General features: G+C 47.3%; 1 protein-coding gene across 2 annotated transcripts in view; it reads right to left on the bottom strand.

Annotated features, from left to right (window-relative positions):
* The window catches only part of USP37 (ubiquitin specific peptidase 37), an 84,634-nt gene that overhangs the window by 50,399 nt on the left and 18,570 nt on the right, over positions 1 to 15,665 (bottom strand). The window contains exons 5-7 of one of the 2 annotated variants that reach the window (XM_089662590.1): positions 10,444 to 10,616; positions 8,599 to 8,673; positions 4,582 to 4,676 (exon numbers count right to left, since the gene is read on the bottom strand). In XM_089662590.1, coding sequence (XP_089518716.1) covers positions 4,582 to 4,676; positions 8,599 to 8,673; positions 10,444 to 10,616 — 343 coding nt within the window. The remainder of the gene's footprint in view (positions 1 to 4,581; positions 4,677 to 8,598; positions 8,674 to 10,443; positions 10,617 to 15,665) is intronic. The other variant, XM_089662591.1, reaches the window with a different exon arrangement.

The raw sequence follows: 15,665 nt of genomic DNA, 5'->3' as shown, positions 1-15,665 counted from the left end.
GACATGAAATATGAACAAAGCATTTCCCTCTATAATGTGTACTTGTCTCAATCTAGAGCACTAAGTATCATTTCTGTCTGCTGCTTCACTCCTCTGCTATCAGCATGAATCACTACTGACAAGTTTTTCTGCCGCCAAAAGAAAAATGGTGACGGGGAGGATCCTCCAGCAGATTGACAGCCTCAGCTCTGTTCCTGTGTAAATGCTGATTACATTCTTTCAAGATGTGAGCTTTGGTATTTGCATTCATCCTGTTTGAATCTCACAGTATTACTATATATATCTATATATATATATATATCTATATCTATATATATCTATATCTATATATATCTGATGCCCGCCTCACCACCTGCCCCCTCGACCCTATCCCCTCACAATTCCTACGACCTCCCTCCCCCTCCATCCTACGCTCCCTCACCCACATCTTTAATCTCTCCCTCTCCTCCGGCACTTTCCCCTCCCCTCTGAAGCATGCACACATCACCCCCATACTTAAAAAGCCCTCCCTGGACCCCAATGACCCGAACAACCTCAGACCCATCTCCCTGCTCCCACTTACATCTAAACTCCTCGAGCGCCTCGTCTACACCCGCCTATGCTCTCACCTCAACGACAACAACCTCCTCGATCCCCTACAGTCTGGCTTCCGTCCCCTACACTCCACCGAAACCGCCTTACTCAAACTCTCCAACGACCTTCTAACCGCCAAAGCTAATGGCCACTATTCAGTGCTCCTACTCCTTGACCTCTCTGCGGCCTTCGACACAGTTGACCACCCCCTCCTCCTCAAAATACTACACTCCCTCGGCCTCAGAGATTCTGCTCTCTCCTGGCTCTCATCCTACCTGTCACAACGCTCTTTCAGCGTTACCTATAATGCTACCACCTCCCCCTCACTCCCCCTCTCTGTTGGGGTCCCTCAAGGCTCTGTCCTCGGGCCCCTTCTCTTCTCCATCTACACCTCCTCCCTTGGCCAACTCATACACTCTCACGGCTTCAACTACCACCTCTATGCCGACGACACACAAATCTCTCTCTCAACCTCCCACCTCACCCCCTCGGTCTCTGCCCAAATCACACACCTACTGAGCGACATATCAGAATGGATGTCTCTCCACTTCCTTAAACTGAATCTCTCCAAAACCGAGCTCCTTGTCTTCCCCCCAGCCCGAACCCCACCCCCCATTGACTTCTACATCACATCCAACAACGCCAATATCAAACCCGCTCTGCAGGCCAGAGTACTTGGTGTCATTCTGGACTCCAACCTATCCTTCCAGCCCCAAGTCCAATCTTTAACAAACTCGTGCAGACTCCACCTCCGCAACATCGCCAAAATCCGCACGTTCCTAACCCCAGAAACCACTAAACAGCTCATCCACTCCCTCATCATATCACGACTCGACTACTGCAACTCCCTCCTCACAGGCCTGCCTCGCCGCTGGCTATCCCCGCTTCAGTCGATCCTGAATACGGCTGCCAGACTCATTCACCTTTCCAAACGCTCCGTTTCCGCCGCCCCCCTCTGCCAATCCCTCCACTGGCTTCCGATTGCGCAACGGATCAAATTTAAAATCCTAACACTGACGTACAAAGCTGTCCACCATACTGCCCCGAACTACATCACTGACCTAATATCCAAGTACCACCCAGCACGCACACTCCGCTCCTCACAAGACCTCCTTCTCTCTAGTTGCCTGGTCTCCTCCTCCCATGCCCGCCTCCAGGACTTCTCCAGGGTGTCACCCATCCTCTGGAACTCCCTGCCCCAACCCATCAGATTATCACCTACTCTCCTCTCCTTTAGGCGCACCCTGAAAACCCATCTCTTCAGGGAAGCCTACCTCACCCCCTGCTAACTTGCTGACCTCCTCCACTCTTCCTACCACTCCATCCCCCACAGCTATCTCCTCCTGTACCACTATCCCATCCCTTCTAGATTGTAAGCTCGAAAGAGCAGGGCCCTCGATCCCCTCATGTTTTGCATTGTATTGGTATTGTTCTGTCACATGTTCTGTCCCCCTTTGTAATGTACAGCGCTGAGCGAACTATTGGCGCTTTATAAATACTGTATAATAATAATATATATATATATATATATATATATATATATATATATATATATATATATATATATATATACATACACACACACACACACACACACACACAGTGGGGATCGAAAGTTTGGGCCAAGGAAAGAAGGAAAAATCTCCAAAAGGCATCAAATTACAGATTAGACATTCTTATAATATGTCAACAAAAGTTACATTTTATTTCCATCATTTACACTTTCAAAATAACAGAAAACAAAAACATGGTGTCTGCAAAAGTTTGGGCACCCTGCAGAGTTAATATCTTGTAAATTTTTAGCTGGGGTGCCCAAACTTTCGATCCCCACTGTATATATTATATATATATATTTTGTTTTTTTTTTCTCTCTGAACAAATCATCTTCCTATGGCGAGTGATCTCTGGTGGTCCTGGAGGTTGGAGGCTGATTTAAATTACAGTTTGGAGTTCTGAGGCATTTGTCTAACCTACAATTGGGGGATTTTAACTCTACCTGGTGATTGGAGGCCGATTCGAGGGGATCTAGGATTTCTGAGCCCAATTCTAAGGCGTTTTTTCATCAATATCTGGTGAGTGCGGAATGTGATTATAGCACAAATGGGTGTGAATACTAGTCAAGGGTCTTGGAACAAGGACTTTATTCTATTCACCACATTCTATTTTTGGAGTGGGACTATTCAACAATATAATTCTTTATATTATTTGAAAATTTTGTTTTGAGTTGCACATTTAATATTTGCTTTTTTTTATGTTTTTTGTTATTTTATTAGTGTTATCACTAAGGAGCAGCAGCATTTTTTTGGGAATTATTTCCCAATATCTTTTGGCGCTGATGATTTTTTGTTTAATAAGTATCATTTCTGTCTGCTGCTTCATTCCTCTGCTATCAGCATGAATCACTACTGACAAGTTTTCCTGACACCAAAAGAAAAATGGTGACAGGAGAAGGAACCTCCTGCAAATTGACAGCCTCAGCTCTGTTCTTGTGAGCTGTGCAATCAGCTCTCTCCACATTGAGCTCTGCAGTGTGTACTTTCAGCTCTTCATCCCCTTTTTTCTGACAGTCTAACAAGCTGTTTCAATTCTGCAGTTTGAACGGATGTAGAAAAGAGAATACTGTAGATAGAAAGGTACAACTTATGTAGGAGAATTTGCTTCATTTCTGCGTGTCACTTGAGGCTAGTCACTTAACTTGGTATGTCTAAGTTTACAACCACTTTAAAGGTATCTTTCAGTGCTTAGTTAACGCTTCCTGAACAATATAGTCTTCCCCACAACTATTTCTAGACTAGTGATATACAGTTGCAAGAAAAAGTATGTGAACCCTAGGGCCTAGCTAGGGCCTCACATACTTTTTCCTCCCTGCACTGTGAATGTTTACATGTTATATGCAATTAAACCATGGCAACATCTAATGTTTGTGTAGTATTATGTTCAGCAGACTGTGTTCTTCTATTGTTGTGACTTAGATGACGTTCAGAGCACATTTTATGCCCAATTCATGCAAAACTCCACGTAATCCCAAGGGGTTCACATACTTTTTCTTGCAACTGTAAGTAAATATTAACCATTTCCCACCAGAGCAGATAAGTAGCATCTTGGCGGCTGGGCTTTAACGTCCCTATGCAAACCTTTTCCCGTGCGCAGAGTGTGCTCCCAGCACAGTAACCGGCAGATATCGGAAAGCTTCCAATGCATACTTGCGATCTGGAACTTTCCGATCATGTGACCGCTGTGACTAGCGGTCACATGATCGGAAGGCCTGCCTCCACCTCCCAACAGTTAGAACCTTGTAAAAGGCCAGAAGGCAGTGGGGGAGGGAAGGGGTTAAAACATGTATGTGTACACAGGCAAAAAAAAAGGCACACACATTACAACCCAGATGTAAGATTTCCTTGCTTCACTGTGCAAGTGGGCAGCACTTTCGCCTGGCAGTACTAGGGTCATTGGTTGGAATCCCAGCCACGGCACCACCTGTCTGGAGTTTGCATGTTCTCCCTGTACCTGTGTGGGTTTCCTTCGGGTACTCCAAAGACATGCTGGTAGGTTAATTGGATCCTGTCTAAATTGGCCCCAATATATGTATGAATGTAAGTTAGGGACCTTAGATTGTACGCCCCTTGAGGGTTAGGGACCTTAGATTGTACGCCCCTTGAGGGTTAGGGACCTTAGATTGTACGCCCCTTGAGGGTTAGGGACCTTAGATTGTACGCCCCTTGAGGGTTAGGGACCTTAGATTGTACGCCCCTTGAGGGTTAGGGACCTTAGATTGTACGCCCCTTGAGGGTTAGGGACCTTAGATTGTACGCCCCTTGAGGGTTAGGGACCTTAGATTGTACGCCCCTTGAGGGTTAGGGACCTTAGATTGTACGCCCCTTGAAAGTTAGGGACTGATGTGAATGTACAATATATACGTGTAAAGTGCTGCTTAAAATTGACGGCGCTATACAAGTACCTGAAATAAAATAAGTGAAACAAAAAGGCACGTATATGGTGGTATTGTACCTGGACGATTTTCCTCCGCTTGCTTCAGATTCAGCTGTTTCTCTCGGCTGCTATTTAGGAATTTGCGTCCGGGATCTGTTAAGGCCTTATTGGTGCTGAGAAGAATCACAAATCAGGAAGCGTGAAGTTAAAATGAAGATCTTACACCTTTAAATGTCATAAAAGCCATGTTTAAATCACAACAAAGCAAGCTTGCCAAAATTATGGGAGCCCAGAGAATAACCGTGCAAACAAATCCTTTGGATGTGAACAGCGCGCCATAGAAATCCCGTGCAGTTAAGACACACAAGCCTGAAAATGCTTTCTTATAGAAACATGAATGGAGACAGTGATATGTGACGAGGTTTAGCCAGCTCACTCTTAAGCAACACAACTTATTACCAATGATATAGCAGCTGAAAGAGGGACAAGACACCTTGTGCTGACCACTGCCCATGGCAACCAATCACTATTCTTTTTTATTTTTGAAAGAATTCTAGCTCTGACACAAAGTAAAAAGCAAAAAACAAAACAAAAAACAAAAAAAGCAAAGGCATTACAACTATCCATATTTTATTAGGTGAAAACATAAAAGAAAGCACAAGTCTTCTACGATTGCCAGCAATCCTCTATCCTTTTATAGGCTTTGACTGGTAATCCCGACTGATAAATTCAGTTCCAGACACCAAAAAGTTGCCTAAAGTAAAATAGATCTCACTTGAAAATTCAGCATGAGAAGAAGGGGCTGACAAACAGGTAGATATCCGAAACCGGCACGGGGATCAACCCACCCAGTTTTGGACATTAACTCCCATATATGTTACGTTTTGTCAAAAGGATAAATTCACCCATTTTTAGGGTGCAACATGTAACGTGTTCTAGCATCTGCATCATCTCCCCCCCCCCATTCCCCCTTTTATGACAGTGGGCGGGGTTTCCTCTGCCTGCAGCCGCTGTCAAAATTTTAAAACAATGCAGCTCTGTGAGAGCCTGAGATTACATCCATCATCTGCTGATCCCTGGTGCAATGTTCTGCTCCTTAAAAAAAATAAATATTTTTACCTGGAAAAAAGTGCATTTTTTTTTTTAACCTTTAAAGTTTAGAAAAGAGAAGTTGTACTTTTCTTGTGGGTCACAGGAGTACAATTACTTTTGTCCTCTTATTGCCCGCTATTAGCTGACAGGGCAGAGCCACGTTAGGCTCTAGAAGGATCCTGACAATACTGTTGAGATCCACCCACCTACATGATTGACAGCTGGCGCTGCCTTTCAGTGCACAGCCGAGAGCCGGAGCCAGCCGCGCCCACCCCCTTCCCAGCCTGGTGCTCCAGTGAGTGTTGGAGGAGTAAAGTGGAGACAGGTGACAGACAGTCACTGCTCTCTGATCGGAGCAGAGCACTGAGCGATCAGCGGTCATGTGATCACTCAGCTACCGGTCTTAGGGCTAGTTTCCACCAGAATGTGATGCAAGAAAACTGCGTTCCATGTGCAGCGGGTATCAGTGCTAACTTAACATCACCTCAAATGCATTTCGCAAGTGTAGTGATCTTGTACTTGCAATCCAGTTGCTGTGCATTTTAAAGTAGTGCATGCACTACTTTTGGTGTAGTGCAGTGTGATTTCAGCCCATTCAAATGAATGGGCTGAAATCACACTGTACCCAGATTGCATGTGAATCGCACATCACATTCCTGGGTGTTTCATAGCGTGACCTGGCTCTTAGATCTGACATGGGACAGCTGCAGCATCACGCAGATGCTGCAGCATGGAAGTATGGATTTATTTTCCTTATCCTTTAAAGTGTTACTAAACCCACAACAGTAAAATCAGTCTGTATATGCAGTAAAGCATGATTGATATACTCACTGTGGAACCCAAGGGGTTAATCCTTTGCATTGTGTAAAGATGCTGTTTGATCCGGTCTTCTCTGATCCTCACCTATTTCCAGTGTATACCTCATATCTCCTAACATATCGTGTGGTGACACTGCACATGCTCAGTTCGGTGTGTATTGCTAGAGAGGTTTTTGGGTTTTTTTTCTGGGGAGAGTGCATGTGATCAGCACAGGGCCAATCAGCAGTGTCCAGACAGAGGTCAGGGGTTCTACATCCTCCTAGAGAAAACTCCTCCCACAAGCTTTAACCTGTGCTCTGCTGGACACTGAAAGAAATCAGAAGACTACTATATACTGCTGATCATAACAGGTATTTAGCAGTTTATATTTACTAAAATAACTGCATTTCCATGTTGTGTGTACTGCGGGAGAGCAGATCTAGTGAGTGCAGGGTCCGGGGGAGAGCAGATCTAGTGAGTGCAGGGTCCGGGGGAGAGCAGATCTAGTGAGTGCAGGGTCCGGGGGAGAGCAGATCTAGTGAGTGCAGGGTCCGGGGGAGAGCAGATCTAGTGAGTGCAGGGTCCGGGGGAGAGCAGATCTAGTGAGTGCAGGGTCCGGGGGAGAGCAGATCTAGTGAGTGCAGGGTCCGGGGGAGAGCAGATCTAGTGAGTGCAGGGTCCGGGGGAGAGCAGATCTAGTGAGTGCAGGGTCCGGGGGAGAGCAGATCTAGTGAGTGCAGGGTCCGGGGGAGAGCAGATCTAGTGAGTGCAGGGTCCGGGGGAGAGCAGATCTAGTGAGTGCAGGGTCCGGGGGAGAGCAGATCTAGTGAGTGCAGGGTCCGGGGGAGAGCAGATCTAGTGAGTGCAGGGTCCGGGGGAGAGCAGATCTAGTGAGTGCAGGGTCCGGGGGAGAGCAGATCTAGTGAGTGCAGGGTCCGGGGAAGAGCAGATCTAGTGAGTGCAGGGTCCGGGGAAGAGCAGATCTTGTGAGTGCAGGGTCCGGGGAAGAACAGATCTAGAGAGTGTAGGGTCCGGGGAGACCGGATATAGTGAATGCAGGGTCCGGGGAGACCAGATATAGTGAATGCAGGGTCCGGGGAGACCAGATATAGTGAATGCAGGGTCCGGGGAGACCAGATATAGTGAATGCAGGGTCCGGGGAGAGCAGATATAGTGAATGCAGGGTCCGGGGAGACCAGATATAGTGAATGCAGGGTCCAGGGAGACCAGATATAGTGAATGCAGGGTCCGGGGAGAGCAGATATAGTAAATGCAGGGTCCGGGGAGAGCAGATATAGTGAATGCAGGGTCCAGGGAGACCAGATATAGTGAATGCAGGGTCCAGGGAGACCAGATATAGTGAATGCAGGATCTGGGGTTTAGTAACACTTTAATCTACATTAGAAAGAATAAACCTGGTTGCCATGGACAACAGTCTCTCTTTCACACACACCCATGAAGTCCAATGTCTCTCCAGCAAACAAAAGTGTGCAACACCCACAACCAGACCAAACTCTTCTGCACTCCAGTGAACCCAATACCAAGTGTTGTCCATTTAATAGATGGTCTAAAGACACAAGGTTAGAAACAAAATATGGAGATAATAAGATAAAATTTCCAGTCCAGTTATCAAGTCACACAAAAAGGTAAGGCTTTAGTTAAATGTAGCATGGACTGGTAAACTGGGAAGGGATAACAAGTCTGTATGCACACACAAAAAAAGGGGTACAGTCTAAAAAAAAACTACATACACAAGGATAGTGTTTAGTATCTGTGCATTGCCTGAATAGGTCACAATAAACCTATAATTATTTGAATCTAAAATGTAAAGATTTTCCATTTCTAACCAGCATAAACAAAAAAAAGTTATCAACTATGGGCAGCTCCTCTATTTGGCCTTTTTAAAACAAGTCCACGGAGCCCAAAATTACCCCATCTTTCATCAGTCACCAAAAAAAAAAAAAAGACAAAAAAAACCAATCCATGAAACCATAGAGATAATCGGCAAATGATAAAATGTAACAACATCATCAATGAACCTGAATTGTGAGGTTGAGCTTGACAAATGGAGTTGAAATTTTACAGCAAAATAGATTAGGAGGGAAAAAATAAAAATAAAGCTGGAGCCTGGAAGCCAAGCAAATCAAAAGGCAGAACTCCAAGCAACCCGCTAGACCCAGCCGGTTGACTTGTGTCTCTACATACGTAGATGAATCATTCTCTTTAGGATAATCTTCTAGGTCAGAGCTCGGAGACTGCATTCTCTTCCTTTTTTCACTCCTGCGAGTGAAACACACAGTTTGGGTTTGTCCCAAGTCACCTATAGGCCAAGAGCTAGACTGACTTGGCATGAACAGCAGCATCTACAGCCAGAACGTTAAGGCGATTGTTAAAGTGGAACTTTACCCATAAAAACGTGATAAAAAAAATAAAAACGCTCTTTTGCCAGAAACACATTCCACAATAATTCTGCTACCAAAATGTGTGTGTGCTGTGTAAATTGCCTCCAGCATTGCTCCAGTTTCTTCTTGCTGGAGGCGGCCATTTGGTGAAGCCCAGAGCCCCTGAGCAGCAGTAAATCTTTTAGGTGGTCAGCAGATCGGCCCCTGAAACCCTTAAAGGGCCGGGAGGTGCCGGCGCCAAGGAACTAAAGGTGATCACCAGCTGTTTCTAGTAAAATGAAAAGTCAGCAGCTACAAATTCTGTAGCTGCCGAGTTTTAACAAACAGGTACTCACCAGCCCAAGGACCCAGCATTGGCATCACCTGTGGCAGTTCTTTGCCAGTCTTTGGGTCCCAGGCACCGCCATTTTGAGTGTGGGAAGACAGCCGTGACTTCCTGCTGGCTCCCCACTACACATAGGGTGAAAAGTACTGCACTTTTTTCAATGGCTCCGCAGCCTCCTGGGACCTTTGCGGTGCCCCTGAAGGTCGTGGGGCGGATCTTTCGCTTGGTTCTCCTAGGCCAGTGGTGGGCAACCTTTTTTTTTCAACTGAGCCAAATCTCGCCAAAACCACGATTGAAATTTATTTTGAGAGCCACATTTTTAAAACTGAAAATACATCCCCCATATAGTAATTCATCCCCCATATAGTAATTCATCCCCCCTATAGTAATTCATCCCCCATATAGTAATTCATCCCCCATATAGTAATTCATTCCCCCTATAGTAATTCATCCCCCCTATAGTAATTCATCCCCCATATAGTAATTCATCCCCCATATAGTAATTCATCCCCCCTATAGTAATTCATCCCCCCTATAGTAATTCATCCCCCCTATAGTAATTCATCCTCCCTATAGTAATTCATTCCCCATATTGTGTCAATTCACTTACCTTTGCTCCGCTCGTTCCTCTCGCCGTGTTCCCGCGCCGTTCCGGTCTTCAGGGCGGACTGTGAGAGGAGAGGAGTTCGTCACGCTGCCCCGCCTACATCCTGACAGCCAATGTTTGCCACGCTCCACGGGCCAGATTAAAAGGTCCGCCGGGCCGTAGTTTGCCCATTGCTGGGCTAGCTGCAGAGTCCTGACTTTTGGGGCGGCCGCCCGAGAGGAGGGAGGGGAGCGGGCGCCCGGCACACAGAAGAGCCGCATTAAAGTGTGTAAAGAGCAGCATGTGGCTCGCGAGCCGCGGCTTGCCGACCACTGTCCTAGGCAAGCCGATTGGAAGTGAGAGCAGCCAGGAAATACTTACCCATGCCCTGAAAAGAAAAAAAAAAAAAAACTATTTACGTTCGTGGAAGAGGAGGGAAAGAAAAGGAAAATTAGTGGAACTTCCGATTTTAAGTGACGTTTCACTTTAAAGCATGTGCTCTAGCAGGCAGTGCAAGAACTGTGAGATGTTCACCTATTGAACAGACACTCATTGCTAAGATTATATAACCATCTTGACTGACCATATAGGCAATGTAGAGAGTAAATAACAGTACGGATTCCCTTTAAAGCCTCATTTCAATTTTCATCATAAAGCTGGAACTCAAGCCAGATCACTAGGGCACTTATTTACATCTAAAGTTCATTCTGAGATCTTGCTTAGGCAAGCTTCCATACCTAGTTTCGGTTAGTCCGGTCCTATGTGGAGTAGATGTTACAGGTGCACTTCCACCCCGATTTGGCGTCATACCATTTAGTGCAGTTTTTCCAGGTATTCGTCCAGTATTAGTAAGTTGCTTCTTTACCGGTGTTTCTTCCTTGGTGTCAAAGCTCACTCTTTTGGTAGGAGTCTTGCAAGAAAAAAGAAAAAAAAAAAATGTTATGAGCAAAAAAACTTGTAACTTACTATACACTCAGATAAAATAATTTAGGGGGATAACCCTTTTTAAATATTCTATGTGTTTGTCTAGACCAGGGGTGGGCAAACTTTTTGACTTGAGGGCCGCAATGGGTTCATATATTGGACCCGGGGGCCGGACCAAGAGTAGATGAATGATGTGTATGTGTCATCCATAGTAAGTATAGTAATATTCCCCCATAGTAAGCATAGTAATTAATCCCCCATATAGTAATTCATCCCCCATAGTAATTCATCCCCCATATAGTAATTCATCCCCCATAGTAATTCATTCACTTACCTTTGATCCGCGTGTTCCCGCGCCGTTCCGGTCTTCAGGGCGGACTGTGAGAGGAGCCTAGCTCCCCTCACGTTCGTCACGCTGCCCCGCCTACACACATCCTGACAGCATCACGCTCCACGGGCCGGATTAAAAGGTCTGCCGGGCCGTATACGGCCCGCGGGCCGTAGTTTGCCCATTGCTGGTCTAGACATATTTTTCTCATAGTAGCCTTTTACTACATTCATGAGAATTACCTGGATGATTCTGCTAGTCAGATGCATGCTTGTGTGGCAAGTCAGCACGTCTGTTCTTGTTCAGAGATACAGGACACTGTGCCGATACACAGCCTGCTTGTATCTCCATAGTCAGTTCAGCACCCGCGTGTCCCCCTACGCCCTGCTGATTGACAGAAGCTCCCAGCAGAAGCCTCGCTGTCTAACTGTATTCTGGAGCGCTGCGCACACTGACCAAGAAGGTACTAAAATACACCATCTGCATCCTAATTTACACACTTCCCAGTTTAGGAAGAGGAAATAAAGAAAAAAAGGCATTGTGGTCACATGAACACAAAATAAAACCTTTGAAAATTAAATGTTTTCTGCTTTACAATGTGCTGCAGTACATTCACATAACAAAAGAAGTTTGGTAATCCAAAAAAAAAAAAAAAAAAAAAAGTCTTTCTATACTCAGGTGGATGCAGCACTTGTCCCCTGCTTCTTCTAAGACCAAGACTGCTGATCACTCAGTTCTCAGTCTTCCCTGAGAAGAGAGCCCTTGGCACTAACTCTCTGCTCTGCCCCTCCAGTGAGCGCTAGGCTGTGGAGGGTTCGGGAGTGGCTGGCAGATTGCTGGTGCCATGTAGGTCTCCTGCAGACTGTCAGTGTAATCTGACTGCCCATACACAGAACAAACACTTTACACTGCCAGGAAGAATCAATGAACTACCTAGAGAGCTCAACAGTGTCATGGTAGTTCTTGAGAACTACAAGCCAACAGTCGCAGAGGCTGTCGGGACTTACAGTTTCCCATTCACAGAACTCTCAATGTATGGTGCAGCCAGGCGGGCAGAGCGTTTTTAAAATTCTGACAGCTAGCATGGGGAAATTCTCCGCTAGCTCTCACAACAGGGAATCTTGGGGTGGGAGTGAGGAGGGGTGCAGGGGCTGGTTCTACAGGAACATGTTACACTCATATTTAGGGTGTAACATTTTACAAAAGGTAAAAAAAAAAAAAAAAAAAAAAAAAGGTACAGTGTCAAAGGTTAGGATGGCGTATACAGTTTCTAGGAACACACCCGTGATGGTGCGCGGCATCCGACCCCAGCCCTTCTCACCAACTCGGGACTGAAGGACCAGCCGATCTCAGTCCGCGCTGTCACTTGCGTAACAATGCCACTCTAAGCTACGCCATGCACAAAGATTTTCCAGCTCGCAGGACCACAATCTATGTGCCAGCAGCCTCCTTCAAGGCCTTCTCACAATTGGGTGTCCAAGACACCACCTTGGGTAGTTTCTTTTTGGTCAGGTCAGTCAAAGGTTTTGCCAGGCTACTATAGTTACATACAAACTTCCTATAGTAAGCGGCTGTCCCCAGGAATGACATAACCTGTTTTTTTTGGTTTGCGGGGTAGGCCAGGCCAGGATGGCCTCAACCTTTCCTGTCTCAGGCCTCGGGGTTTCTCCTCCTACCTGGTGTCCCAAATACTGGACATCTGTCATGCCTACCTGACACTTACTGGGTTTGACGGTCAGATTGACGGCTGTCAGTTTGTCCAGAACCTGTGACAGATGCACCAGATGTTCTTCCCAGGTGGGGCTGAACACGGCGATGTTGTCCAGGTAGGCTACTCCAAAGGGTTACAGCCCCTCCAGCAAATCATTCATGACTCTCTGGAAGGTAGCTGGGGCATTCTTCATCCCAAATGGCATAACGGTGAATTCGAACAAGCCGAATGGGGTGATGAAGTCAGACTTTTCCCGAGCCTCAGGAGCCAGAGGAATTTGCCATAACCCCCTGCTCAGATCCATGATTGTGATATAGCGGGCAGCCTCCAGCCTATACAACAATTCATCGATCCGGGGCATGGGGTAGGCCTCTGCAGTGGTGATGGCATTCAACTTCCTGTAGTCCACACAGAACCTGGTCGTCTGATCCTTTTTGGGGACCAGGACTACAAGGGATGCCCAGGCACTGTGGGACTTCTGAATCACCCCCAGCTGCAGCATTTCCTTAACCTATTTTTTCATATCAGCCAGCACCTCCAAAGAGACACGATAGGCTGATTGTTTAATAGGTGGATGGGCCCCTGTGTCCACATTGTGGACAGCGAGGTGTGTTCTTCCAGGCTTCCCAATAAACCTGCCCCCATATACTGCCAGCACTCTCTCCAGCCCAGGTACCTGAGTAGGGGTAAGGTGGTGGTTGATTGGGAGGGCTGACTCCACTTCCCTGGTGATAGCTAGCAGGTGTAGGAGGGGGTCAGCCTCCTCGAGCTCCGGTTGGCTGCAGACTGGCATTACGCTCAACGTGGGCTTTGATCATGTTAACATGGAAGGCCTTCTGCCGTCTGCTCCCTTCCCCCAACCTGACCAAGTAGGTGACATTATTCAGATGCTGGGTGATGGGGTACGGGCCTTCCCAGGCAGCTTGAAGTTTGTTCTGCCGCAAGGGAAGCAGAACATACACCTGCTGACCAATGTTGTATGTCCGCTCCCTGGCATTACGGTCATACCAACGCTTCTGCCTGGTCTGGGCCTGGGCTATATTTTCCCGTAGCATCCCCATGAGCGTCTCCATTTTATCCCTGAATTGTAGCACATAATCCACAACAGCGACTTCTGGGTCAACAATTTTGCCCTCCCAGGTCTCACGGATTAGGTCCAGAGGCCCTTTCACCCTCCGCCCGTACAGAAGTTCAAAGGGTGAAAAACCTGTGGACTCCTGAGGCACCTCTCTGTAATCAAATAGCAGATGAGGCAGATATCATTTCCAGTCCTTTCCCTGGGATTCCACACAGGTGCGCAACATTTGTTTCAAGGTGCCATTGAAACGATCGCACAAGCCATTTGCTTGTGGATGAGGAGGACTGGCCGTGATATGCGTCATCTGTATCTTTTGACAGAGAGCTTGCATCAAGTCGGACACAAACTGGGGCCCTTGATCGCTAATGAGCTTGGCTGGAAACACCACTCTGGTGAAAATCCCCAGCAGAGCATCCGCAACCTTGTCCGCCCGGAGGGAGGAGAGAGCCACAGCTTCGGGATACCGGGTGGCATAGTCAACCACTGTCAGGATATAACGTTTGCCTGAGCTGCTAGGGATGGATAGAGGCCCCACGATGTCCACTGCCACCCTCTTAAAAGGTTCGTCAATCACAGGCAGAGGTTGTAGTGGGGTTCCTGCCTTGACAACGCGCTGGCAGGTAACACAGGACCGACAGTAGTCAGCTATGTCAGAGAGCATGGTAGGCCAGTAAAAGTTGTGAACTAATCGCGCCCTGGTCTTAGTGATCCCCAGCTGCCCTGCTAAGGGAATTTCGTGAGCCACTTTCAGCAGCTCTCCCCTAAATTGATTAGGTACAACAAGCTGTCTCGTACCAATGTCAGCCCCACCCCCTTCGGTGGGCAAGCCCTCCCTATACAGCTTTCTTTGGTCCCAGTAAACCTTTTGTTTGTCATTCTCTGCAGGGGGGCGATCAGCCAGACTTCTGAGCTGCTCTAGGGTCTGGTCCGTCTGCAGTGCTGTCTCAAAGTCACAAGTCCTATGGCAAACAATGACAGCTGCTGAGACTCAATGGAGGCAGAATCCAGTGGGTCAGAACAAGGGGAGGGGTCAGAGACATCCTCCTGCTGTTCTGAGACCAGAGCCTGTGCCTTAGCCACCCTTGTAGCACTGCGGGTGACCACTAATATTGGTAATGCATCATTATTATCATTTACATTTGTAACATCAATGACACAGGAGTTCATTACCTCCCCATGCAAGGGGGTCTCCTCTCCTTCTCCAGGAGATGGACAATTCTGTAACCCCACTCTATTCCCAGCCCCCTCCCTCTGTCCATTCACAGGTTGCCCAGATATTAACCCAACATCTGCACATAGTACCTTGGTATGTTCAGAGAGTTCCAGGGGGGCATCCGGGGCGTCCTTAGCAGGTGCATAGTAGGAGATAAGAGTGCCTAGATCAGAACCCAATAGGACGGCTGTGGGGATTTCATTCGAGACTCCCACCTCTCTCATCCCCCTTCCTGCACCCCAATCAATGAACACATAGGCACGGGGTATGCGGGAACGGGTCCCCCCCACTCCGGTGAGGGTAAGGAACTTCTCTGGGATGATGTCCTTTTCCTCTATCACCTCTGGTCGGACTAAGGTGACTTCTGCCCCAGTGTCACGGAAACCAGTTACGGTCCGGTTGCCGACTACGACTGGCTGCAGGTTGGTGCTGGTTCCCCGAGGTTTACCACTGACAAACAGCACGGAAGAAGAGTTGCTGGCCGGCTGGCCAGGTGATGTCATCTTCTTCTGCTCAGGGCACTGCGTCCTGAGATGTCCGGGTTTCTCACAGGTGTAACATCTGCGATTGTCAGTCAGGAATGGCTTGGCCCCAAGTACTGCAGGTGCTGGGTGATGGGAAGCTTGATTCACCGGCGTAGGAGAGGTTGCTATGGGCGATTTCCCTCCTTTCCAGCCATTTGGAGGAGCTTTGCTGTGGTCAGAC

Source organism: Staurois parvus, unplaced genomic scaffold, assembly GCF_062004578.1.
Source record: "Staurois parvus isolate SC_StPar_1 unplaced genomic scaffold, SC_StPar_1.0 ptg001495l, whole genome shotgun sequence".
Taxonomy (NCBI): domain Eukaryota; kingdom Metazoa; phylum Chordata; class Amphibia; order Anura; family Ranidae; genus Staurois; species Staurois parvus.
The sequence above is the reverse complement of the archived record's forward strand: the minus strand, read 5'-3'. Positions and strand labels throughout refer to the sequence as shown.